The 26,178-nt window shown below is 39.2% G+C and overlaps 1 protein-coding gene across 1 annotated transcript in view; it reads left to right on the top strand.

The window, feature by feature from the left end:
• Positions 1–26,178, top strand: part of Tmem45a (transmembrane protein 45A) — a 79,066-nt gene that overhangs the window by 50,839 nt on the left and 2,049 nt on the right. Inside the window, exons 2-5 of the mRNA XM_021185518.1 lie at positions 10,186–10,378; positions 11,964–12,170; positions 13,148–13,332; positions 22,886–23,031. Coding sequence (XP_021041177.1) covers positions 10,189–10,378; positions 11,964–12,170; positions 13,148–13,332; positions 22,886–23,031 — 728 coding nt within the window. The 5' untranslated portion in view covers positions 10,186–10,188. The remainder of the gene's footprint in view (positions 1–10,185; positions 10,379–11,963; positions 12,171–13,147; positions 13,333–22,885; positions 23,032–26,178) is intronic.

Here is a 26,178-nt window from a genome sequence, read left to right as displayed (position 1 = left end):
CCTAGCATGGAGGCTTGTTTACAGTGTTCACTCCCTTGTACGTTTCTACCCCTTCAGTAAAGAGATGCTCATCACACTGAAAAAAAAAAAAAAAAAAACGGAAATATTCGGGACCATCCCACAGGCCTTCTTTTTTTGTTGTTGATGTTGTTTTCGAGAAGCAGGATCTTGGCTGGGAAGATGACTCCATGTATAAAGTGTTGGCCAGGCAAATATGAGAAGTTTGAATCCCCCGAACTCACATAAAGAAGGGGGTTGTAGCAGGCATATATAGTCCCAGTATTCCCACAGAGAGATAGGAGGCAGAGAGACAGAACAAGTTCCAAACACAAGCCATCTCCCTCCCTAAAGTCCCTGGTCCCCATACTCTTGCCTTCATCTTCTCCGCCTGTAATCACAGAACAAGTCCCAGATGTGAAAGGGAGGGAGGAATTACAAAGGAAAAGACTTCATGGAGGAAGTGGTAGAGACAGAGGGAAGGACCTTCTAGTAGGAGACAATGATAGAAATATACTCATTATTCTGTTTAGGTCTCTTCTTTGTGTCATGCATTCTTTAAGTCCAGAGGAACTGCAACTTGTACTTTATCTCACAAAGAGTCAAATACCAAGGACTGGCAACCAAAGCTATCCTCTGACACCGGAAGGCTTAGTTCCTCTTATCACCGAATGATCTGGTATTGCCAGCTCATACTGCATTTCTTACGCAAAAATGAAAGGTGGTTCCCAAGTGTTGGCAGCTGTGAACAAAACAGACATTCATGTGCAGGTATCCAAGTGGATAAAAGTTCCCAATGTATTTGAGTCAATGTCTGGGAGCATCACACAGGGAGAAGCTGCCACTCTGCCTTCCGAAGCAGCTGCCTGGCGATGAGAGATTCTTGTTGCTTCACAAATTTTATTTTGCATTGTTAGCGTTTTGGATTGACGTATTTTAAATAAGTGCATTCTTATGAACATTGTTCATATGAGAACAATGTTGTTCTCATTTGTAAACCTCCATTGAGCGCCCCCCCCCCCATTTTTAAACATGTTTATTTGTGATCTGTACTTTCTATGATAAAATGAATGGTCAGATATTACTCAGTTTTTAGTTCAGTTTCTTGTCTTTTGTTGAATCCCAAATTCCTTTAAAAATTTTAGAGATAAAAAATCTTTGTTGGATTTTTTTGCAAGTGTTTTTCCTCTGCATCATACGGTCCATTCTTTTAGTAGTTTTTATGTCCTTTTAATGACATCTAACCCACACACCTTTTTTTTCCGTGGATTGTTCTCTTGGTATTTGTATTTTTGGGACTGTTTAAAGGAGACACATATAGTTCATAATTAAAGGGGGGAATACATTAACACCAGATTAGTGATTGAGAGCTCAGTAGTTCAAATGATAATCTACGTGCTGCAGCGACAAAGCAGCAGGGCCTTGTTCAGTCGGAGGAAGGTGTGACCTTCAGAGCAAGAAGGTCATCAGGGGAGGCTCTGGGCAAGTTTGTACTGGAAGAATGGAGATGCTGGAGTTGAACACCACAGGTGACAGCTACAGCAATGACACAACTGCTCGGGAAGAACAAAGCTTGTGCTTGCTAGCAAGCTTCCTTTTTTCACTCCAACCTAGAAATAGATCCGTACACTGCCCATGGGCTGTTTATGAATGTTAACTAGGTGCAAAATGTCCTGAGAAGCACAGCCTTTGCTTGCCATGGTTGAACTCTGAAGTGAGAGTTACATCCTGAGACACAAGTAACCAAGACAAGAGTAACTTCTGTCCTTGTCTCTACTAGATCACAAATCTCCTTAGTTTTGCTTGTTTCTTTGTATGTCCTTAGTTTGTTACTATGCTGTGTATGGAATCTAGGATCTCAACTGCAGATAAACAAGGACTCTATGACTGTGTTTGTTTATATTTTGAGATAGGATCTCACTAAGTTTGGCAAGCTAGTTGCTAATTCACTATAGCCAAATTCAGCTTTGAAAGGCTTTTCTCTTTGTTTTTGTGCTGGCTAGTTATTTTGTCAACTTGACACAAACATAGACATATCGGGAAGGGGAAATCTCAGTTGACGAATTACCTCATCAGATTGGCTTGTATGTATGTCTGTGAGGCAATTTTTTTTTTAATTTTAAATTTTTTTATTTTTTTATGTTTTTTAGTTAATGATTGATGTTGTAGGGCCCAGCCCACTGTGAGAGGTACCACCCGTGGGCAGGTGGTCCTGAGTTGTATAAAAAAGCAGGCTGAGCAAGACATAGAAAACAAAGCAGTACATTTCTCCCTGATGCCTGCCTCTGTTCTCCTTGAGTCCTTTGCCCTGCCTCAAGGAGTCAATAATCACCTGTTACTGAGATATATAAGCTAAGTAATACATTCCTTCCCAAGTGGCTTTGGGCCCTGCAGTTTATTATAGTAATAGAAAACAAACCAGCACAATTTGGGCTCTTTGGATTTTATTATTAGTGCTGGTTGTTTTTTGTGGGGTGGGGCTGAAGTTGAATTTATAGCCTTATGTATGCTAAGCATGTGCTCTACCACTGACCTATACCCTCTGGTCCTACCTGCCTTGTTTGTTTGTTTTATATTCTGTTCTAAGAAAGGATCTTGCTGCTAAGTTGCACAGACTGCTCTTGAATTGACAGACAACTCTTCCTGCTTCAGCCTCCTACATAGCTGAGACTGTAAGCCCGAGCTGAAAAGCTAAGGCAAGTTGATTTACCAGATATGTCTGTACATAACAATGCATTTGCTATCCACTACGCGTTGAATTTGTCTGAAAACAGAAGTGGGGAAAAGTTGTGTGTGTGGGTAAGACTTGGTAGCTATGGAAATTATATTCAGAACACCGAGACCTGAACATTTAAGGTGTTGGATAGAGCTGTTTGCATTTCCACTGAACTTTTCTAAAGGTTAAGCATCTTACAATGCGACAAGCATCTTTAACTCACTTTATCACTATTTACACCAGGCAGAGAAGAGTGTACTGTCTTTATTTTTCCTAAGAATTGGCACAGTTGAGTAATCTAAACATAATTATTTATTCGGTATTTAGAAACATTGGTATTTGATCCTAAGATCAGATTAGGTAGCTGTTGGAACTTATTGTGTAATTCTCTGTTACTCTCCAAATATTTTACTGTGTTTCTTTGTGTGTGTGGGTGTCTGTGTGGGGGTGTGACACGGTGCATGTGTGAGTGCTGAAGGACAACCTGCAGGAGTCAGTTCTTTTCATTCACCTTGTGGGTACCAGGAATAAACTCAGGTCATCAACCTAGGCAATGAGGCCATTCACTTGCTGAATCTTCTCTCCAGCCCCTTCTTCCCCTTCCAGTAGATAATGAAAAGGTATTTTTCTTAACTTGAAGTAACCTTGTACCCACAGACAAGTCTTTATCCCAAATCATCTCTCTTTTCTTCCTTCTATAAAGCCTTTAGTAAATTCTATGCTGCTCGCAACTGCTATGGGTCATCTTCGGCAGAGTCCACAAATAAGTGAAATCATACGATGTTTTTCTTTTTGTGTCTATCCTGCTTCTTGAATCCTGAAATCTTATGTGTTCACTCACCTTGTTGTAAATGATTTTTTTTCCTAGCTGAGTAGTATTCGAGGTGTATAGATACATACACATTTTTCATTTGTTATTTTATTTTTCTATTTGGATATGTATGCACTACAGTATGTTTAGATAAATACAAATGCTCACAGAGGCCCAGGAGAGTCAGATGCCCTGGAACTGGAATGATAGGTGGTTATGAGCTGCCTGATGTGGCTTTTGAGACCTGAACTGTGGTCCTCTGCGAGAGCAGCAAGCAGTCTCTTCTGCCCCATTTTTATCCATTCATGTGCTGCCGGTTACTTAGGTTGCTTTCATGTCTGAGCTACTGTGAACAGAGCAGCAGTCAACATGAGTGAACATGTTTCTTTGACATACTTATTTTTATTTTATCTTATTTTTATACTTTTTCAGTGTTTCTCACCATATTCCAGGTACTACAGTGTGATTTTCTCATTTTTTGACTTTTTCAGGGTTTCTCACCATATTTCAGGTACTACAAGTTTTATCTTATTTTTATACTTTACTTTATTTCACTTCCTTTGAATGTACACGTAGCATGGGATTATATAGCCACATGGCTTTCTATGATGTCCATACTAATTTACATTCCTGTCACTCTCTGTCAGGATGCTGCCCTTGCCCTGGGTCATCATTCACTTCATTGCTTTACAATGGCATCTTTGACTACATACCCTTCTAGGATAGAGTCTTGTCCAAATTTTAAGTGGGCCAGCATCATAATTCTCAAACAACCTGTGACCTACCTGTTAGTATGAAATACATAGTTCTTCAGCGTTGCTGTTTTCATCTCTCTGGGATCAGTATGAATTGTGTCTATTACCTAGTAGGTATCCTGAGCACCTAAGATGCTATTGTGCAACACAGGCAGTGGTTAGGCTAGTGTTCCATATTCTTTGAGCCATAGGTGCTGACCTACAGTAGCTTTTGTTTCTCTATTCCTATAGCTTCAGTGCATCTATGACTCAATCCTGACACCTGTGGCAATCTCTTTCTTGAGGCACGGAACATTAGGTACTTTGGAGGCATCAGGAAATGCACATTATCTCTTTGGAACTTCCAGTGCACAATTAAATATCACCAGTATCATTTTTTTCAATGTCTTCTAACTCGTTTTTATGTTCTGAAAGAGAGCTCATGTGACCCACAGAGCAGGTAGCACACAGCTTAGGCTAGGAACCTGGTAGGTGGGAAGCAAGAAACACAAGGGTGTGTTTCTTGGCTTTAACTGCTCTGTGACACAATGTGAAACTCAACTGCTTGACTTCATGCTGGAATGACAAGCACACAAGCTTAGTGTCAAAGCAACAGGAGGAGGCAGCGTTAGATATAGAGGCATTTGGCAGCTGCTTTTTCCTTTCGACTCTGGAACCACTCATTGCACGTCCTGGAGAGAAGACAGTTGGGTTGCACTTGACTTTGAGCACAGGGTTAAGGTAAGGATAATTTATGAAAAATTCTTCAAAGCAGTTTACATTGTGGAGGTAAAGTGCTGATATGGAAGGATGGATGATCTAGAAATTTCAAAGCTACATATGCCTGCATCACATTCTTGAATGAGGCCAATAGCAATGGGAACTTCAAGAAGTAGCTGAGTGTGTGTGTGTGTGTGTGTGTGTGTGTGTGTGTGTGTGTGAATTAGAAGTTACAAATGTGTCCTGAAATATGAATCACTAAGACACAAATACTTTTTTGGTTATGGCTAAAGAAAAACTTATAGTTTATCTTCTGCCTTATAAAAATATTTTTTTATATTGAAATTAGCTGTTTGTGATTCTACCAAGAAAACTGTTAAATCCCTTACTCTTGGCTAAGTTTCTTCTCTTTCTATTCACAGGGTAAGCCTGTGGTTTGCATGGCTGTAACACATGTGCTTTACAATAGAGCATTGTCTCTTCAGTACTAGAGTTTAAAAACATATCTCTTTTTGATGCTAAGTAAATGTGAGTGACGGTGTGTGTGTGTGTGTGTGTGTGTGTGTGTGTGTGTGTGTGTGTTGCCAATAAAAGTGACCTAATGGGATATAAGTAAGGTGGAGGTTTTTTGTTATTTATTTGGTTGGTTGGTTGGTTGGTTATTTTGATTGTTTATTTTCCTCCTTCTCAGCCAAATGAATAATATTTGATGTTACTATGAGTGATAGGTCTCTTTGTATAGGAGAAGAATCTGAACGTTAGAATGAACCATATCTGGAGGTCAGGGATTGAACTTGCAGATAGAAGTGAAGATCAAGAGGAAGGTTCTTTTTATTTTCTGCCCCTTTGATTACCACTGGCTGCTTGCTAAGTTCAATGCTATGAGTGAGGAAGGAGACCCAGTGTTTCGTGAAGAAGGTGCTTGCTGTGGGGGGTTTAGAGCTCATCAGACTCTGCTATTGAACTAGGGTTTTACAAGAAACAAGTTACATTGGCAGGTATCTCTACACCAGGAAACAGAAGATAGATGGTTTTTATAACAAAGAGCCAAGAGATGTATGTGAGGATAAAGGCATTTTTCCTCTCCAACATGAAAGTGAAGTGAAATTATTGTTATTTTAATCACTGGGACTGACTGTATGTGTTGGGTCCTTTTGCCGGACAAATATGATTGACATATCTTTATTTTGCCTAGTCTTTTTAAAAATAGCAACATCTGAATTGTCAAGTCGTTCTAGAAAAAAGGGACAGTGGCACTATAACTGAATTAGGAAGGACTCATTTCTTTCCCCTCTGTGATCATCTGATATCCATTTAAAAATCTGTTGCTCCTTATTTATTACATCCCTTAGGACAGCCCAGTAACACGGGTGAATACAAAGGCCCACTTACTCTTGTCATGGGGGCAAGTCAGGAAGACTGTATAACCTAGACTTATTCATTCAGGAAGGCTTGGGTTTTAAAATTTCATGTGAATTATTACTCACTTACTTGTATGTTAAGTATATTCATCAACTCCAAAGCTTGACTGCAACTATAATATACCCTTTATGTTCCTCTTTGGGCACATATATCTGACATTTCCTAATATGCTGGGGCTTCAAGATAATAGCACTGATTTAGGCTCTTTATTTCTGAAAGTTCCTTGAGTCTGCTTATGTAGGGAGACTTTCACAGCACAGTGATGTAGTCATACAGATTAAAGAGAAGAACATAACTTCCACAACTAATCAGAGAAAGAAGTCATTAAAGGGCCAAGGCTTTGTGAAAGTGAGATGGGGACCCATCTCTGCTTGGAGGATTGGCAAGATTTATCGGGCTGATGGTATTGAAGTGGCTAAGGAGAGTCACCTAAGTTTGAGACCGTGGAGAGTTGACATTAATCATCCCAAGTGATACTTTTCAATAACTAATTCATTTCTTAGGGAAGTAGTCAAAGTCCAAGATAATTTTCATATTTTTTGATTTGTGAAGGTGGGTGAATAGGAAGAAGTGTTGTTAACTAACAGAGTCATGAATCAAGTAACTCTCTCACCTCAGGCAGATCGATAAAGCTGATTTGTTCTGCTTGAGGTGTGTTGAATATGAGATGGCCTTTGAGACATCGGAGATGTTTTGTAATGAAATGATCTTGTTTGTGAGAAGAGGTGAGCACGTCCTGTCAATTTAGAGGCTTATAGTACTTAGATACTATCTGGGGTTAGAAGGAAATGGCAGCATGCATTCATGATCTCTATTTTTTGAGGAATTTATTTAACTACCATGGAATATCCCAGGAACTCTCCCTGACAGTAGCAGAAGAAAAGTTAGGAGATATACATTTAGGCTTGCCAAAAATAATTCTGTAGAATGCTTTTTGGTTTTCTGTAGTCAGGATTCAGGTAGAGACAGATATTCATGTTATATTTTAACTTTTATTGACTTAACTTTTGTATTTTGAGATTATTCTATAATTGTAGCATTTCTCCTTTCCATTCGCCATCTCCAAGCCCCTCCATATACCCTTCACCACTCTCCTTCCAGCTTGCGGCCTCTGGTTTTCACTAAAAGATTGCATAAGCTGTTTGATAGTAACATGGGTAATTGTTTAGAAGTGGGTGCTGTTATTGATCCTATTTTACAAAGGTGGAAACTCAGACACGCAAACGTTAAGTCACCTACCAAAAGCCACAGAGGTAACAAGTGATAAAGAGGTATTCAGACCTACCCTCATTTTTAACATTTTACTATCAGTTTTGGGCTGGAGAGATGACTCAGCAGTTAAGAGCACTGACTGCTCTTCTGAAGGTCCTGAGTTCAAATCCCAGCAAACAACATGGTAGCTCATAATCATTGGTAATGAGATCTGATGCCCTCTTCTCGTGCTGTCTGAAGACAGCTACTGTGTACTTAGATATAATAATAAAGAAATCTTTAGGCCAGGGACCAGAACGAGTGGGGTCGACCAGAGCGAACAGAGGTCCTGAATTCAAAATTCCCGGAAACCACATGATGGCTCACAACCATCAGTATAGCTACAGTGTACCCATATACATTAAATAAATAAATAAATAAATAAATAAATAAATAAATAAATCTTTTTAAAAATTAGTATCAGTTTTAGTTGTTATTAGGGAAGTCCACTGTGTGGAGGGTGTGGCATGATGCATATGTGGGTTGTAGAATCACAAGGGTTCTAGGATCCAACTTAACGTTGTCAGGCCTGGGTGGCATTTGCTTTCGCCCCTCATCCATATAGTCCTGCTCTCTCTCGCTCCATTTTCACCCCATTATTTTCACTAAATATATTGCTGCTTATTTGAAAACTGTACTTTTAGTGTCTGCATAATTTCTTGAAGCATTCTCTTAATCCTTTGACTTAGGTCTTGTTTTTATTTGATCTTAAATTTCAAAAAAAAATTTTTAATTTTAAAACTTTTCATTTTAATCCAGAATCTTAAGATTCTAGACACTCCTACAAACAAGTTTATTATATTAAGAAGGAACAAAATGTATCAAGATCATTAAATCATACAGAATTCCTTTCCCAAAAAGAAGAGGGGGGACAGAGGATGTATAGGCTGGGTGTGTTTCTGAATTCTTCATAGCAGTATTTCTCAATCTCTTGTGGTTGTCTGAACCAGACAAGCAGGCAGAATCAACAGCTCATGGGGGCTAGGTTGCTAAATGGGAGCTCATCAGAGCAGAAATTTCATGTATCATTAAGGTCTGCATACTCTTTTTAGTAGCAAAGAACTGCAATTAGATGTCCAACACATGTTAAGTAAAGTATATGGTCCAAACTATAGCACAGAGTGAGAGTTAGGGCCAGAACCTGTACTTAGAGATGTGTGATGTAGTCTGACTCTTGGGAGGTTTGGATGACTCCAGGGTGCAGGAAATGAGTGTTCCCAGGATACAGTATGTGGGTCAGCGTCATGGTTTCCTTCAGATCAACCCTTTAAAGTCAGAGGGGAGTAACCCAAACTGAGAGCCTCAGTACTCACTCAAAAAAATAAGGATTCCAGTCTCCTAGACTAGGAACACTGTGAAATCCTCTTTGTGAGTTTGCTTGGCTCCAACTCTTAGACATGCAGGATGATTTTTGGACTCTACTTTCACTGTTCTGTTAATAGTACAATAAATATGCTTGAAAGAAGGACTTCCCAAGTAATTCAAAACTCTTGACTGAATCCAGATTGTAGTTCTGTTTCTTAGTTAGATTGTAGCAAGAATATGAGCAAAATTTATGATGTGATTTGGGTTGGTGTCCATCAGGCTGTGTTGTTCTAGAAGTAAACCTCAGCGTTTCAGTGGTCTACATTAATAAAGAGACACACACACACACTCACACACTCACACACACTCACACACACACATACATACACACACACACATACACTCATGCACACACACACACATACATACACCTCACACACTCACACACAAACACTCACACACACACACACACTCATGCACACACGTGCATGCATGCAGGCACATATACGCAATATATGTGAGTCAGCCTGGCTGTCCATCTTTGTGCAATAGCTAGACAACTAAGTTATTCACGTAGACTTAAGTGACTCAGCTTGAAAGTGACACGCACCAAATCCTTGCTTTTCAACTAGCCAGGATTACAAACACGGTTCAAATCCAGATGGATGAGAAGTCTGGAAGATTCCCAGAAGAGGGACATATAAATATTTCATGAATCCAACCACTCTTTAAAAATTCTTGATCCTTGATCCTTTGAAATTATTTACTTAAAAATCTATAGGCAGTATCACATCTTTTTAAAGTTTTAAACTTATTCAAATTTTAAACTTGTAACACTTTTCTAAACTTCCATGTTGTTTTCCTTTATGCTTAAAGGGCAAGTATACAATATAGTACCTATTGTGTTTTAAAGAAGTCAAAACATTCTGGTTATCAATTTTAAGATCTGTATAAGTCATTTAACTTCTCATCTGAAAATTGGATAGTGATTTCTTATCTATGGGTATATTTCAAAAATTAGGGTGAGGATGACATTTAAAACACTTGTCCCAGTGCCTAATATATGATAAATGTCAAACAAATGCAATTTTTTGTTTTATTTTTATTTGAATTGCCAATCTTATAGTAGGAGCTACAGTATACTCATAATCCACACAGCAGTAGATTTGGTGGGGACAAGAGATGTTTTTGCTGTGTTTAAGTGAAATATCTATTTCTTGTACTTGTAGGTCATGGGGAGTTTCAAAGGACATGCTCTCCCTGGGAGTTTCTTCTTTGCCATGGGCTTTTGGTGGACTATGAAGAACATCCTGAAATCTGTCTACAAAAGGCAAACGCGAACCTGCTACCTTAACTCTAAAACATTATTACGTCGGACAGAGATTTGGGAAGGAGTGGTTGTGCTTTTAATGTCTCTCACTGGTAAGGAGACCATTCATGGATGTATTCTGTTTTCTCCTTTTGAGTATTTCATGAGCAAAAAAAATCCATTCAATACAATATTGAAATGTACAAAATGAATTTTGTATTACTATGTTGCTTAGTACTTAACCCAATTACAGTTTACAACTGTCATAATCTTAGGAAAGTGACATTTAGTAATTATTCAAAAGCCTAATCCTTTTTTTGTTTTGTTTTGTTTTTAAAGATTTATTTATTTATTTATTTACTGTTTATATGAGTACATTGTAGCTGTACTGATGGTTGTGAGCTATCATGTGGTTGCTGGGAATTTGAATTCAGGATCTCTGTTTGCTCCAGTCAGCCCTGCTCACTACAGTCTAAAGATGTATTTGATTATATCTAAGTACACTGTAGCTGTCTTCAGACACACCAGAAGAGGGCGTCAGATCTCATTACTGATGGTTGTGAGCCACCATGTGGTTGCTAGGAATTTAACTCAGGACCTTCGGAAGAGGAAGAGCAGTCAGTGCTCTTAACTGCTGAGCAGTCCCCAAAGCCTAATCCTTAATGAGTTAGTATTTAATTTGTATATGCAGTCAAGTGAATTTCCTTTATATCAGTGACAACCTATGAAGTAGTTTAATACAGATTGTGATTCCTCGAAGAGTAAACTCTAAGAAACCACTGTGTAAATTATCCTAAAATAATAAAACAGTTATGGGAAATCTCCAATAAATCATTTTGTAGAGATGGAGAGAATCAGGCCTGAGGGACATCTTGCTTCAAGTATATTCACCTTATTTCTTGAGTTGAACAGAGTCCAGGAAACTTTTAACTTCAAAGCTTTCCATTGTTATTGAGCATTCTATAAAAAGGTTCTGTGATTTTACAGGATTGCTTTAGCTGCTCTTTTGTAAAAGGTAACAATTCTAACTTTCCCACTGCTTCTTTTTATTCATCAATAAATCAATAGGATTTTGTTATGATCATCAAATTGCAAAGTAACCATTTCCAAAGAGAGGACTTTTCTTGCCCATTCTAGAGGATAACAAGACAGCATCTTTAAGGGGGTGGGGGGAACACTTGTCTACATAAATAATTAACCATGTGTAGAGTCTGCATCAACCATCACTATTATTCTCATTATTCTTAGTTGGAGCAAAAGCTAATTCTTTATCAAGTTTGTTTGTCAGGATTCAGGGAAAATACTCTTTTTTTTTTTTTTTTTTTTTTTGGAAACAGCTGCCTAAGCATGCAATATCTAGAAAGAAAGGAATTGTCCTTTATCAGACACATATTGGAAATCCAAACCCTCAAGTAGTCATTAAATTAGAACCAATGGTTAAACTGAAATTAGCAGTAGCAAGGATATGAAACAGTTGCTTGGCTCATTTGTCTATGCATAGACAAAACTGACTATCTTAGCAAGCATCTAAACTTCTGAATCAAGTCTAAATCCTATGGCTAGGCATTTGACGGAAAGCTCAGAAGGAGAAATCAGTATCATAAGGTTAGAATAATCAATGAACATATGGTCCTGTGTCTTCTCACATACCAGGTAGCATTGAGGAGTGGTTCTAAAATGTGCTATGTTCCTCCACAGGTATAGCTGGTGAACAGTTTATCTCAGGAGGACCCGCCTTGATCTTGTATAAAGATGGCCAGTGGAACCAGATCCTGGGCTGGCATCACACAACCATGTACTTATTCTTTGGGCTACAGGGTATAACCCAAATCATATGTTTCACTACTAATGTACTTCCACTTTCCTTAAGCAAGTTAATGTTATCAATTGCCATCTTTGTGGAGAGTAAGTATGAAGAAAATACATTTTCTGTACTCTTTCTATCTATCAGTGGGCATTGATGTAGTGTTTTATAATAATGCATCTTTCATTTCTTTTTGTCACCTTGATTGGCAGGGCTATCTGTCTAGGCCATAGTTGAATATGTGTATCTCAGACAAGATATCTATAGTCTTCCTTCCTTACATCTTTACAGACTAATTTAGATCTGGGCAGACACAGCCACTCAAAAAACTTTAGTTGTATTTCCTGTCTTGCTTTAAAAGTCATCTACAATGGGTACTTACCATCAGTAGTTGTGGAGCCTATTATTGTTTTCACTGCTAACAGTGAAAGCTGAACTCAGAGTGGTAGTGCATGAACTACTTGAAACAGAGCATCAACTCACAATAGAATATGTCTACCAACCTCTAATGAGCTTTTCAAAGGTCAGAAACAGAAACCCTGTGAAAATGTGGTGCGTAGTATCTAAAAGATGACTTCCTAATTCCAAGAGTTTAATGAGAATGACAGAGTATTTCTTTCAGTATATTTTACAGATTATCCTAAGGATAGTGGATGAAACAAGTGTTTAAAAATTTGTGATAATTTAAGTCAGTCTTTGCTGAATTCCTAAAAGTGAGACTTTGACTTCACCTTACTCATCCATACATCCACATTAATTATAGCTCCCCACTGTGGTCATGTTTATTATACATTATCCTGCACAGAAATACTTTGGACAAGACTTGAAAATTTTTTATGGTTTATTAGAACACAAGACAAAGGTTGGAAGAACGGGACAGTGGAGATAGAATTCAAGGATTCTCTTCCTAAGAGTCAGTATTTACTCTCCCCCAAAGCAAAAGTACATTGCTCTGGGGGATCAGTGGGGATTTGCTCTTTGGGACAAGCTTATGTTTGTATAAAATTCTGTGGAGAGAGAGTGGTACAGTGGGAAGCCTTTGACTTTACCAGAAAATATGTTTTGCCCCCTCTATTAGCATTTATGTTCTACAACCACACACACGGTCGGGAAATGATTGACATTTTTGTACACCAACTTCTGGTCTTCGTTGGCACATTTTCGGGTCTGGTTTCCTTCTTGGAGTTCCTCATAAAGAACAATGCACTTCTGGAGCTCCTGCGGTGCAGTCTCTTCATGTTTCAAGGAACCTGGTTCTGGCAGGTGAGTTGAGACTTCTAGCTGACAGACCCAGTGTCATTTCTATCTGTCATTTCTAATTGATGAGGCATTTGTTTTTAATACTCCCCTTGCGGGAGCATCAAAGAGGTAATGTTCTTGGAGTAGCCTGGCAGGTCTAGTGAAGATTACTGTCAGAGTAGCTGTGGAGGAAGTAGGTGTGGTGTTCCTTCATGGTGGATTCACTGATCATGTATGTCAAACGTTGGAGTGAATGATTCTGGTTGTAGGTGACTCCTGTAGCTAGAACAGCTTATAGTCTGATGGATCAAAGCTCAAAAGCCATATGAAAGTCAAAAGACAGAACACTTACTGAGAGACAACTCTATGGTGGGGAGGAAGACAACAAGTCATGTGGTGTGTGGGAAACAAACATACTATGAAGCTTAGGATTTTATGAACAGTGTGGGGCTAACAAGATGGCTCAGTGATGAGCAGTACTTGTTGATTTTGGAGAAGATAAAGTTTTTGTTTTTAGCATAACTTCCACTCCAGGGGTCCAGCATCTCTGGCCTTGAATGGTATCTTGCTCAGGGCTAGAGCCCCTGCCTAGAATTCCTCAGTGAGAGGCTGGAAGTGTGGATCAGAGGCAGAGCTCATCTCACTTTATTATATTCCCTATTCACAATGGTCCAGGGGTTAGGTATTACCACTTCTAATTCATCTCTAGGTGTCTCCAGCAAGATCAAGCTATTTTCTCATGCTCAAACAATAATACAGCTAGGGTCCAAATCTAGCTGTCTCTAATCCCAGATCCCTACACTTCCCATGTTACAGTATCATCAGCTCCCTAAACTTGCCATGCCATTGAGAGCAGCAAATCAAATACTAACTGTGCATTTTAGAGAGACTATTGAGTTTCCATCACGTTCATATAGACATATAAACTAAGTCTAGAATGAGGTGAGAATGTGGTTTGATTGGGCAAGACTTTAAAGAGGAGATCTTTCAGTCACCAGAGAGCCAAGATTTGGGGGTGATGTGGCTATCTCAGGGGACTTAAATTCCCCATGATAGTTGATAAAGAATTGACAGGTGAAGGGGAAAGAAGTATGTAGGAGGAGGTAGAGAGATTGTAGTACAGGGACCTATGGTAAGATGGGACTAAGTTCATACATTAACTTGAAAGTGCTTTATAGAAAAATATGAGACTGAAGGAATGACCATCCAGAGACTGCCCCATCTGGGGATCCATCCCATAAACAACCAGCAAAACCAGATGGATTTTGTGGATGTCAACAAGTGTTTGCTGACAGGAGCCTGATATAGCTGTCTCCTGAGAGGCTCTGCCAATGCCTGACAAATATAGAAGTGGATGCTTACAGCCATCCATTGGACAGAGCACAGGGTCCCCAATGAAGGAGTTAGAGAAAGAACCCAAGGAGCTGAAGGGGTTTGCAGCCCTATAGGAAGAACAACAATATGAACTAACCAGTACCCCCAGAGCTCCCTGGGACTAAACTACCAACCAAAGAAAACATATGGTGCGACTCATAGCTCTAGCTGAATATGTAGCAGAGGATGGCCTAGTCGGTCATCAAAGGGAGGAAAGCCCTTTGTCCTATGAAGGTTCTATGTCCCAGTATAGCAAAATGCCAGGGCCAGGAAGTTCGAGTGGTTGGGATGGTGAGCAAGGGGAGGGGGAGAGGATAGGGGGTTTTCAGAGGGGAAACCAGGAAAGGGAATAACATTTGAAATGTAAATAAAGAAAATATCTAATAAATTATGTTTAAAAAAAGAAAAATATGATAAGTACTCTATAAGGTGATCAATCAGATGATTGCTGTCTATACCAGTTGAGGTAGGGTCTTAACAGAAAACCTAACTGGAGTAAAGAGGATAGCACAGAAAGAACTAGTGTACAGTGACTCGCAATGCTTTCCCATGTGCATATGTTTAGTAGACAAAAGAAAAGCTATTCTGGTCAAGTTGATGCAGTGAACTTAGGCTTCCCTGACTATTGTCAGCCCTGAGCACATGGAAAAGACAGATAAGATAGAAAACAGCCACCGAGATTTGAAAAAGGAACATAGAAAAATAGAAGAGAATTTTTTGAAGAAAATAAAAAAAAAAAAAGAAAAGAAAACATCTAACTATACTTAAGTAAAACAGACAAAGGCAGGGTATAAAGTCTTGTGGCCAAAAGTGAAACAGAAGGGCGTGGCAGGAGCAGAGCTGAGCTGGAGGCCTGCTGATGCTCGTCCAGGACAATGGTTGGGGTAAAGTCAGGCCCTTGCACCTCGTCTGGCTGCTGTATGTGTTTTGTCTCTATGATCCTCTTGTTGTTGTTGCTGCTGCTATTGTTTATGAGTATGAATTCTGTGTTAAAGGCAGGTATCAGTTCTTTACTTGGTTCAGGATTGTATGTGTTGTCTGTCTTTCCATTACTGCAACAGATGACTAAGTGATCAATTACAGAGAGAGAATGGATATCTTCCCACGTGCTCTCCAAGGTCCCAGTCTGTGCTTTGTTAGGCCCTTTGGCTTTTAGGCTATTGTGTGTGAGCACATCACAGTGGGGAATATGTGTAGAGAACACTCGCCTCATGATTAGAAAGTAAAAGAGAGAAGTAATGGCAGGGCTCCACAATCTCCTCCTTCTGACCTAAGGGCTCCTTTAGGACTCCAACCCAAAGGTTAGATGACTTATCAATAGTGAAACAAGTGGAGAGCAAGCAGTTACCATATGGGCCTTGAGGAGCCTTGCAGTTTTCAAATTGTAGTATACATACACACATACATACATACATACATACATACATACATACATACATACATACATAATTTTATTAATGAGCTTGATATTTATATAAAGACAGTAAGAGCAAGAAAGGAAACCTGAGGAGAGTTGATGAAAGGAATTATAACATAGGATTATAATTAATAAAGTCACAGGACAACTGTCTAGATTCTGAGTTCAAACTGTAGCTCATCCTCATCTGAATATTATAAAAAACAAAATGACTCAGCAGTTAGGAGCACACTGTGCTCTGGCAGAGGACCCAGGTTTGGTTTCCATCACCCAGATGGTGGCTCACAACCTTCTGTGACTACTATTATAGATACCCGGTGTGCAAGTGGTATTCAGTATACATGCAGGTAAACACTCAAAGTAAATACACACAAAATAAAATAAATGTCTATTTAAAACAAAAGTCCATTCTAAAATGGCAAAATGGTTCACAGTTGTGCCCCAAGGCCTGACATTGTAGATAAAACCCTTGTTTGGATTTTCAATGTTGACTTCAATGAGATTAACATAATATGGGGCAGTATAATTCATACTGTAAGCTATAGAAAGTGGGCCTCTGGGTTATTCCTTATCAGAATAGAAAAGGTAGCTACAGTGTTTCTAATAACTGTGAAGATTAAACTAATCAAAATGTGGGGTTTTTTCATGGTGGTGGGGTAGCATACAAAACATAGTAAAAAGAATTCCCTCATAGGTCTTTTCTCTTGTAATTTTCTGGTAGAAAACTAATTAGGACCACTTATAAAAATATGTTGTTCATTTTACAAGATGTGTTGGTGGGTTTGTTAGTTTCTGGCCCCAAGTTACAATGTTCTTAATTCACTTAAGTTTAGCTTAAAGGCCTAGAATATCCCTTGGCTTCCATAGTAGTTATCTTCATGGCACCTGTTCTTGGGTCACATCTTGGCCTTTAGTTATATATAGTAGCTCTCAAACACTAGGCGGTAAGGGTCCAGTAAGAAACACTCAACTTTTCTGTCACTCTGACATAAAATAATAATAAAAATAGAAAAAAAAGAGTAAAGTCCTGTTGTAAAATGGTAGTTTTTTTTATTTATCATTGTCATTATTATTTTTAATGATGGCTACTAAAGGTTTCTTGAGACAGTCTATTTTGGAGGTTTCTAAAGGCAACTGTGGAGTCTGCGTAAAATGGTACATTAGAACCCAATTCTATAATATCCAGAAAAAGAGGGGAACAAGGTTTAAAACATATTTAGGGACCCTGTCTCTAGTTGAGAGAGATGAAGTAAAAAAGAAAGATGCCTGCGTGAGATTTTAGTAAAGACACAGCTACAAAACTCCAACAGCGAGTCACTGATGTCAATACACTGCTTGCACTTTTTGGTAGCTGAAAGGTGCTTTTTTTATGGACTCTGTGCTAACGGGTCAGTGAGCAGGAGAGATTCTTGCCAGGTTACAAACATACAAGGACTGGAGGTACTGTTAATGGAGGAGACATTGAGACCCTTAGACCATGGAGATGAAGACACAATTGTGAAAGGTTTTTTAAGGCTGAGATTCTTCATGGGGACACTGAAATAAACAACCCAACTGCCGGGGCTACTGACTTCATGGGAAACTGAGAATTGAGGGGTTAAACTGGTCCAGGAATCTTGTGTAGGTCTGTGGCCAGAAAGACACAGTCTAGTGCCAAAGGCAGGTATAGGACAGATGTTCTACACTTTCTCCGTGCCTTCAACACAGAAAACTTCACATAGAAAAAGACAACGCTCAAACACGACGTAAGGAAGTGTTAACTGGAAGATGAGGAGATATCAGTCTGGGAAAGTCTAACAGAAGTTAGAGTCCTACAGCAAAACACGTATTACCAGGTGGATGTACCAACCTGCCTTGTGTGTGTGAATTAATGAGACTGGCAGCCCTACTTTCACCTGCAGAGATGGATATCAAAGCAAAAAGGTGGAAGAGACCACAATCAACTCCACCAAGAAGTGACCCTGGGTTATAACACCTTCACTTCACTTCATATTTTATTCATTTATTATTTTTTCCTTTACCTTTTAGAATTTGCAGGGCTCCACTTATGTTGTTGAGTTGTTCTGAGAAAGCTTGGATTTCCACAGAAGAGTTTTTTGCCGCCATCCTTCCTCTGTAATATAACGGTTGTTGTCTTGGTTTTCTGTTCTTCCTCCCTTCAGCAAAACCATAGGAAATAGCATACTCAATAATAATGACAGGGGAAATGCTCTTAACTTCCTAGTGAAAAGATGCAAACTACCTCACTGAACCAAAACCCAGATCCAGAGTCTGGGAAAAGATACTAAGGCTAGGAGTGTTTATTGTTCTTGCAGAGGAGCTGGATTCAATGGCTGGTTCCCACATCAAACAGGCCATAACTGCCTGTAATACCAGCTCCAGCATATCTGAGGCATCTGGCCTCTTCAGGCACATCTGTTTATACCCACACACAGACATAATATACACACACATTTTTTAAAAATAAGATAAATCTTAAAAAGAGAAACAAGATCAAAGTATGTATGTTTCCAGGAAATACACTTCACTTGTAAAAAACAAAACAAAAAAAAATTCAAAAACTGAGAGTCAAAGTTTGGAAATCAATCTACTAAAAACATTGAAGCTAGAAGGAGAGAAAAAAAAAATCTGGCAGAGCTCTTCTGATAGCTGATAAGAGCTGATAAGAGCTGATAAGTAGACTCCAAACTATAAGTAGTCAGAAGGGATAATGAAGGCCACTGCATACTTCAGGGAACCATTCAAGAAGTGTTGGTAGTTGTAAATATTTATTCATAGAATGTCAGGCTCCCAGTTTCACAAAGCAAACACTAAAATGCAGAGGAGGTCAGATAGGTCTTAATTTAATGATAGTGGGAGACTTTAATTCCTTGTCTATATCCTGAAGTAGGCCTTCCCATCTAAGAATTCCTAAAGAAACTTCAGAGATAGACTATTTAATAGATCACGTGGATTAACAGAGGTCAACAGATAATTCATTGAAAAGATAAGATTACATTCACAGCCTTCTTGGCACCTCTCAAAACGATCTCTAAAATCGATGAGATTACAGGCCACAAAGTAAGCCTTGAGAATACAAAAGAATCGGGCTGGAGAGATGGCTTAGTGGTTAAGACCACTTGCTGCCCTTCTGGAAGACCTACCTGGGTTTAGTTTCCAGCACCACATCAGCCACGTGACCATCTGTAACTGCAGTTCCAGGAGTTCTAATCCTTGTGAACACTCACTTGCAGGTGCTGCACATACAGAGCAGGAGGCAAACACACATACACATACATTTTTTTTAAAGAGAGATTATTACAAAAAACTTCAAAACTCCCTATATCATGCAGATTGTAGAAGAATAAAGCTAAAAATCAACTGGAAGAGAAACCAAAGAAACCATACAAATCTTTGGAGAATAAAAATTATAGCACACTCAGCCTCTATCTTGAGCCAGCTCGGTTTTTGTATGCAGCCTTCTTTGGTAGACTGAGAAAATCCTAATTCTGATATCTCTAAGATGCTAAGGTCTCCATTTCATCCTAGGCTTCAATGCCACAGATTCACATATGGCCTGTCATGGATTGTAAGCCAGCTAAAATTGCCTGGCCATGAAAGTTCTAAGCCAGGCAAGGTAATTCATAGAAATCATGTCTCAAAATCCCAAAAGAATAAAAAAGTAAACAAACAACAACAAAACATTATGAACAACACACGTTATAGCCTGACATCTTAGCTGTCAATGCTGTAAATACAGGGAACACACTAAAGTGTTTATGTTCTCAGTTTCTCCTCCTCCTTCTCCTCCCCCTCCTCCCCCCCTCCTCCCCCTTCTCCCCTCCTCCTTCATTCTTCTTCTTCTATTCCAAAGTGGCAAAGGTGACCAGAAACCTGTTTTCTGTTTCCATCTTGGTCCCATGCCCTTTGTTTCCCCGCCAGTTTAGTGTCATGATTTTTCTCCAAAGTATGTTTCTTACACCTAGTAAGATACTTTCTAAATCTAAGGCAGGATCAGCCAGAAGCACACAGGCCACAGAAAAGGCAGAGCAGCTGGGACAGGGTCCTGCCTGCATCCATCTGCACCCAAGAGGGGGGACTGTTCTGCAGCCCTGTGTGCATCATTTCTGCCAGAGGAGAGTTTGTCTCCCAGGAGTGCTGATACAGGCTTACAGACCCACAGGAGGAACAAACTCCAGCCAGAGACAGACAGAACATCTAACACCAGAGAATACTAGATGGCAAATGGCAAACCCAAGAATCTTATCAACAGAAACCAAGACTACTTGGCATCATCAGAACACAGTTCTCCCGCCACAGCAAGTCCTGGATACCCCAACACACCGGAAAAGTAATATTCAGATTTAAAATCATATCTCATGATGCTGATAGAGGATTTAACAAGGACATCAATAACTCCCTTAAAGAAATACAGGAGAACACAGGTAAACAGGTAGAAGCCCTTAAAGAGGAAACACAAAAAATTCCTTAAAGAATTATAGGAAAACACAACCAAACAGGTGAAGGAAAGGAACAAAACCATCCAGAATCTAAAAATGGAAGTAGAAACAATAAAGAAATCACAAAGGGAGACAACTCTGGAGTTAGAAAACCTAGGGGAAAAAATCAGGACTCATAGAAGCAAGCATCACCAACAGAATACAAGAGATAGAAGAGAGAATAGCAGGGCCAGAAGATACCATAAAAAACATTGACACAACAATCAAGAAAATGCAAAATTCGAAAAGATCCTAACTCAAAACATCCAGGAAATCCAGGGCACAATGAGAAGACCAAACCTAAGGATAATAGGTATAGAAGAGAGTCAAGATTTCCAACTTAAATGGCCAGTAAATATCTTCAAGAAAATTATAGAAGAAAACTTTCTTAACCTAAAGAAAGAAATGAAACCGGGCGTGGTGGCGCACGCCTTTAATCCCAGCACTCGGGAGGCAGAGGCAGGCGGATTTCTGAGTTCGAGGCCAGCCTGGTCTACAGAGTGAGCTCCAGGACAGCCAAGGCTACACAGAGAAACCCTGTCTCAAAAAACCAAAAAAAGAAAGAAAGAAATGCCCATAAACATACAAGAAGCCTGCAGAACTCCAAATAGACTGGGCCAGAAAAGAAATTCCTCCTGACACATAATAATCAGAACAACAAATGCACTAAATAAAGATAGAATATTAAAAACAGTAAGGGAAAAAGGTCAAGTAACATATAAAGGCAGGCCTACTAGAATTACACCAGACTTCTCGCCAGTGACTATGAAAGCCAGGAGTTCCTGGGCAAATGTCATACAGACCCTAAGAGAACACAAATGCCAGCCCAGGCTACTATATCCAGCAAAACTCTCAATTACCATAGATGGAGAAACCAAGGTATTCCATGACAAAACCAAATTTACACAATATCTTTCCACAAATCCATCCCTTCAAAGGATAATAAAGGAAAAACTCCAACACAATTTTATCAATGCAGCAGTTATGGTTACTATAGGTAAGCAATGCATTTTAAAATAGAAAGGTGTGAGTCCTATAACTTTGATGATCTCTTTCCATGATTTAAAGAATGTAATAATGGATACAATGCAATTCCACACAAATTTTATGATCAGCTCTTTAAAAAAGGTTTGTGACAAAATCCTATTAAGATTTCAACAGCCATTATTTTGATTTGGCAGGTTGCCCTGGGTGTTTTGCCATCTCAATAATATTGAGACATGTAGTCCATAATTTGAGATGGTTTTTCATTTCCTTGGGCTCTTGAATCCTTTTACCAGTGTTATGCAGAGCCTGACATATATTTTAAAGCTTCTCAATCTGTGTGAATTCATATGTATATTTACATGAGCATGTTTGGGTGACACCTGGAATCAACACCAGTGCCTTGTGGGTACCAGTTAAATGTTCCCCCATGGAGTTATATTTCCAGTTGTTCTCAGGTACTTCTCTTTGCTCAGTGTTAGTTTAAGTACAATAAAGAAACTTTTATTGTGGGATATATATGTGATGATTATGTATTGATTTTCAATTTACAAATCTGTAAATCTCCTTCATTACATTTGATAATTTGGTTGTGGGTTTTTATGATTTTCTGTTTCTGATCATATTATATATCAACACAGATAATTTTTACTCTTTCTTTTCCAAAATGAATGTCTTTGTTTTTCTTGATTAATTTTCCTGACAAAAATTTTCAATAAAGTGTTTAATGGAGGTGATAATAGAAAATATATTTACATTGTCCCTGATCCTGATGAGAAAGTCCTAGCCTTTTACCAGTTAATATAACATTGTCTGTGGGTTTCTATCTATTTAAAAAAGCATTTTACAGTCTAATTTTGAAACAGCAGAGATGAGACTATGCAGTGTTGGCATTATGCATCAATCTTTATCATCATTGGAATAAAGTATGCTTTGGCAACTGGTAAGTTAGTGATTGTTTTTAATACATGATCCATTCCTTGGCATATGACCATCAAGACTTGATAGTGTTGAACTTCTAATTCAAAAGGAAGATTTTATTCTTACCTTTTTATAAGACAGACTGGGGGTTTCTGAAAGTGCATCTAAGGCCAGAGATGACCACTATAAACATTTTGAAATTAGATAATTAAATACGATTAATATTATTCTTCAAAAATATGGCTTGGGAGAGAGTGGACAATACTGAAACATACAGAAAACCTGACGTTGTGTTTGTGATGTCTCGAATTATGGGAGTCATATTACTTAGCAAACATTTTTAAATGTGCCTTCTTTGAGAATATGGTTGGTTATTTTGATGTGCACTTGTTTTGAATTACAGATGGCGTTTGTGCTGTACCCCCCTAGTGGAAGCGCTACATGGAACCTCTCAGATATTCACAATAAAATGTTTCTCTCAATGTGCTTTTGCTGGCATTATGCATCAATCATTATCCTCATTGGAGTAAAATATGCTTTGGCCAACTGGTAAGTTAGGGATTGTTTTTAATGGATGATCCATTCCTTGGTACATGACCATCAAGACTTGATAAGGTTGAACTTCTAATTCAAAAGGGAGATTTTATCTTAGCTTTTTTATAAGACAGACCAGGGTATTGGGAAATTATCTCTACACAAAGAAGTAGCCAGCAAAAAAAGGTCCATGTGGACTTAAAGTTGTAACACACAGCTGCTGTGCCTCTGACCCATGCCTTACCCTGCACATTCCCTCTGGATCCTCTGTCCTTTCACATATACTGTTGTCTATTCTGAATGGCCAGATTCCCCTTTGTGCAGTGAGATCTCCACTTACTCATGGGCACACACTTTAATTGTCCCATTTCATAACCTTGGGACTTATTTTGACAAATGTATATTAACGAAATTAAATAAGACAATAACCCTAATATTTCTAAAAGTTGAATGATGTATTCTTATACACAAGAATCCTGATCTAACTTTCTCGGCAGGGGAGGAGCAACATAGAAGATTGCTGAGAACACATTGTCCTAGTTCTATTGCCTATTGGCTATGACTTCAGACTCATTATTGAGACACAAAAAAGTATGAATCTTACTAAATAAGAGAACCTAAATGGGACCATGAAGATGTAAAACCTCAACAAATGGTCATCCAGTCCACGTTGCCTTCCTCCTTATTTGGTATAAAAATAGGAGGTGGAGACTCTCCCAGGGGAACATTCTTGTCCTGTAGCCAGGGCGAATTAGAAAGGCAGACAATTGAAATACAGTCCAGTGAGTGGAAGCAGTCTAGAGGACAAGGAAGGCTTCTCACAACTGAAAGGTAATGTTAGCTCAGAAAATGAGTAGGACAGAAAGAGGATGATCATGGCTCCCACGGTAGTTAGTACCAAAGCACAGTAGGATTGGCTGATCCTAATTACTGGGCACATACGCAGCCTCTAACGCTCAATCCTCCAGACTCTACACTGACTATAATACTCTACCCCTACAGCAAAGTGTACCTAGTGTTCAGCACAGTGGACGCTAGGCCCCCAGAATGTATAGAGACACAATCCATAGTACAATTATTATATAGATAGTGCTGTACACCTTGCAGGTTCTCCAGATCCCTAGAAGGTAGCAGCTATTCCTAGGCCCCACGGTTTGTCGACTTCTACTGTAACCAGCTCTGCGTCCTCTAGGCAAGGGTTCCAGGTCATCCCTCCTCCTCTGAACTTTCCACTACTATAACTGCGACACTGGGACTCTGAAAAAGAAACTCAAACCATTGCCTTCTCCAGCTCCCAGACGTCCCTCTTGGTCTTTGGATGGGTGTACTTCACTCTGTAGATCCTTTCTTCCTCTTCCAGATCGTTTCTGTTAGTTCTGTTCCCTTTGCTGCAAAGCGTGTGCTTCAGCTCATTGTTATGGCTGGCTGGGCTACTGAGTCTTGCTTTCTTCCCCTGTTGTTCTAGGCTGGCATCTGAGCCTCATCCTCTTAGGGGCTGGGCAGTCTTCAGGAACAGTACCAGGATGCCAGGAAAAACTCTCCTTCGTGTCAGCTCCCCTCCAGAGCCAACAGAGGACTACTGTCTCTTCCTGTTTCAAAAGCCTGCAGATGCTTAATAAATGGATTGTCCATTTACAGGTCCCTAGAAACAAGAAACTCCAGTTTTATTTTTTGTAACCTCTTACAATTCCCTGCCCCTTCCCCAAGTGTTGTTCTAATCTCTAAGTGGACAGTTCCCTTTGCCTGGCATATTTATGCTAAATGCCCATCTCTTCTTTGAAACCTTCTATAATTCCTTTGATTTGTATTGATCTGTGTTTCCTGAGCTCCCGTCTGAGCTTTGTTTGCACAGACACTTTAAGTATTGTGGTCTACCAATTGTCATATGCTGGCTACTAGTCCCTGTTAATCCTCTCTACCAGCTACATTGTATCCTCATGTGAAAACCATCATTTTTATATCCCTGTACCTACTGGCAAATTGGCAGACAAATAAGAAGTGCTCAGTTGACATCTACTAGATGTGTACTATCTGCATTTCAGAAGTATTTAAATACAATCTTCATTTGTTCAGAAATCCTATTTTATATGTTTTTCAATTTCCCTTTAATATTGAAATTGAAAAGACATGACCAAGAGTTCAACTTTCCCTGAACTATTTTGATATATATTTAAGCAACAGTTTTAAAATATCACAAAGACTCAGTATTGTCTTTTAGTGAGATCATGCAGATAACTAGCTCAGTTCTAGCTTTGAAAATAAAGAGCTTTGGAACTCCTTTAGTTAGGGTTTGACTATGAACTGATTGCTTATCTACAAGTCATTAAGTGTTAGATGTTATATCCACATTGTTTGACATAGCACCATGACAATCACACAAGCACATCTAAGTTACAGAAGTCTCCTCCCCAAATGCTTGAAAGATTACATTAATTATCCCAATTTTGCAAAATAATGGTTCAAGATTGCCTCATTCTATCCCCTGCCTGTAGTCTTGATTACATAAGCTTATTGAAAGCTATGTATTGGGAAATCTTGTTGCATATTTAATATGTCCCACAAATATACCTCTGTTGCAAATAACTATTTCAACAGTCCCTGCCTATGAGTAAAGAAGCCTAGATCCAGATATATGTTTCACACAGTGAGTCATGTGAGCTATTGTAAGAACAAAGTGAGGGCTGTTCACACACCAGACACTAAGTTTCACGGAAGTAACTTGTGACAACTCTGCTCTCTTGGATATTAATTGACAAGAACATGAAGCAAGAGCAGAGACATATCTTAATCTTGATTTCTTCAATTTTCTCCATTCTAGTAACTAGCAATGTGTCTGAGTATCTGCCTATCTCTATCATCTATCTGTCTAACCACCCATACACCTCTCTCTCTCTCCTCTCTCTCTCTCTCTCCCTCTCTCTCTCTCTCTCTCTCTCTCTCTCTCTCTCTCTCCCTCTCTCCCTCTTTGGGGTATGTTGTTTTGAATGACTTTTGTTTTGTTTTGAAGACAGGGTCTTTCTATTTAGTCCCAAGTTGCTTAGAACTTTCTGTGTAGAACAGGCTGGCAACAGAATGCCTCTGCCTCTGCCTCTGCCTCTGCCTCTGCCTCTGCCTCTGCCTCTGCCTCTGCCTCTGCCTCTGCCTCTGCCTCTGCCTCTGCCT

Source organism: Mus caroli, chromosome 16 (genome assembly GCF_900094665.2).
Source record: "Mus caroli chromosome 16, CAROLI_EIJ_v1.1, whole genome shotgun sequence".
Taxonomy (NCBI): Eukaryota; Metazoa; Chordata; class Mammalia; order Rodentia; family Muridae; genus Mus; species Mus caroli.
The sequence above is the reverse complement of the archived record's forward strand: the minus strand, read 5'-3'. Positions and strand labels throughout refer to the sequence as shown.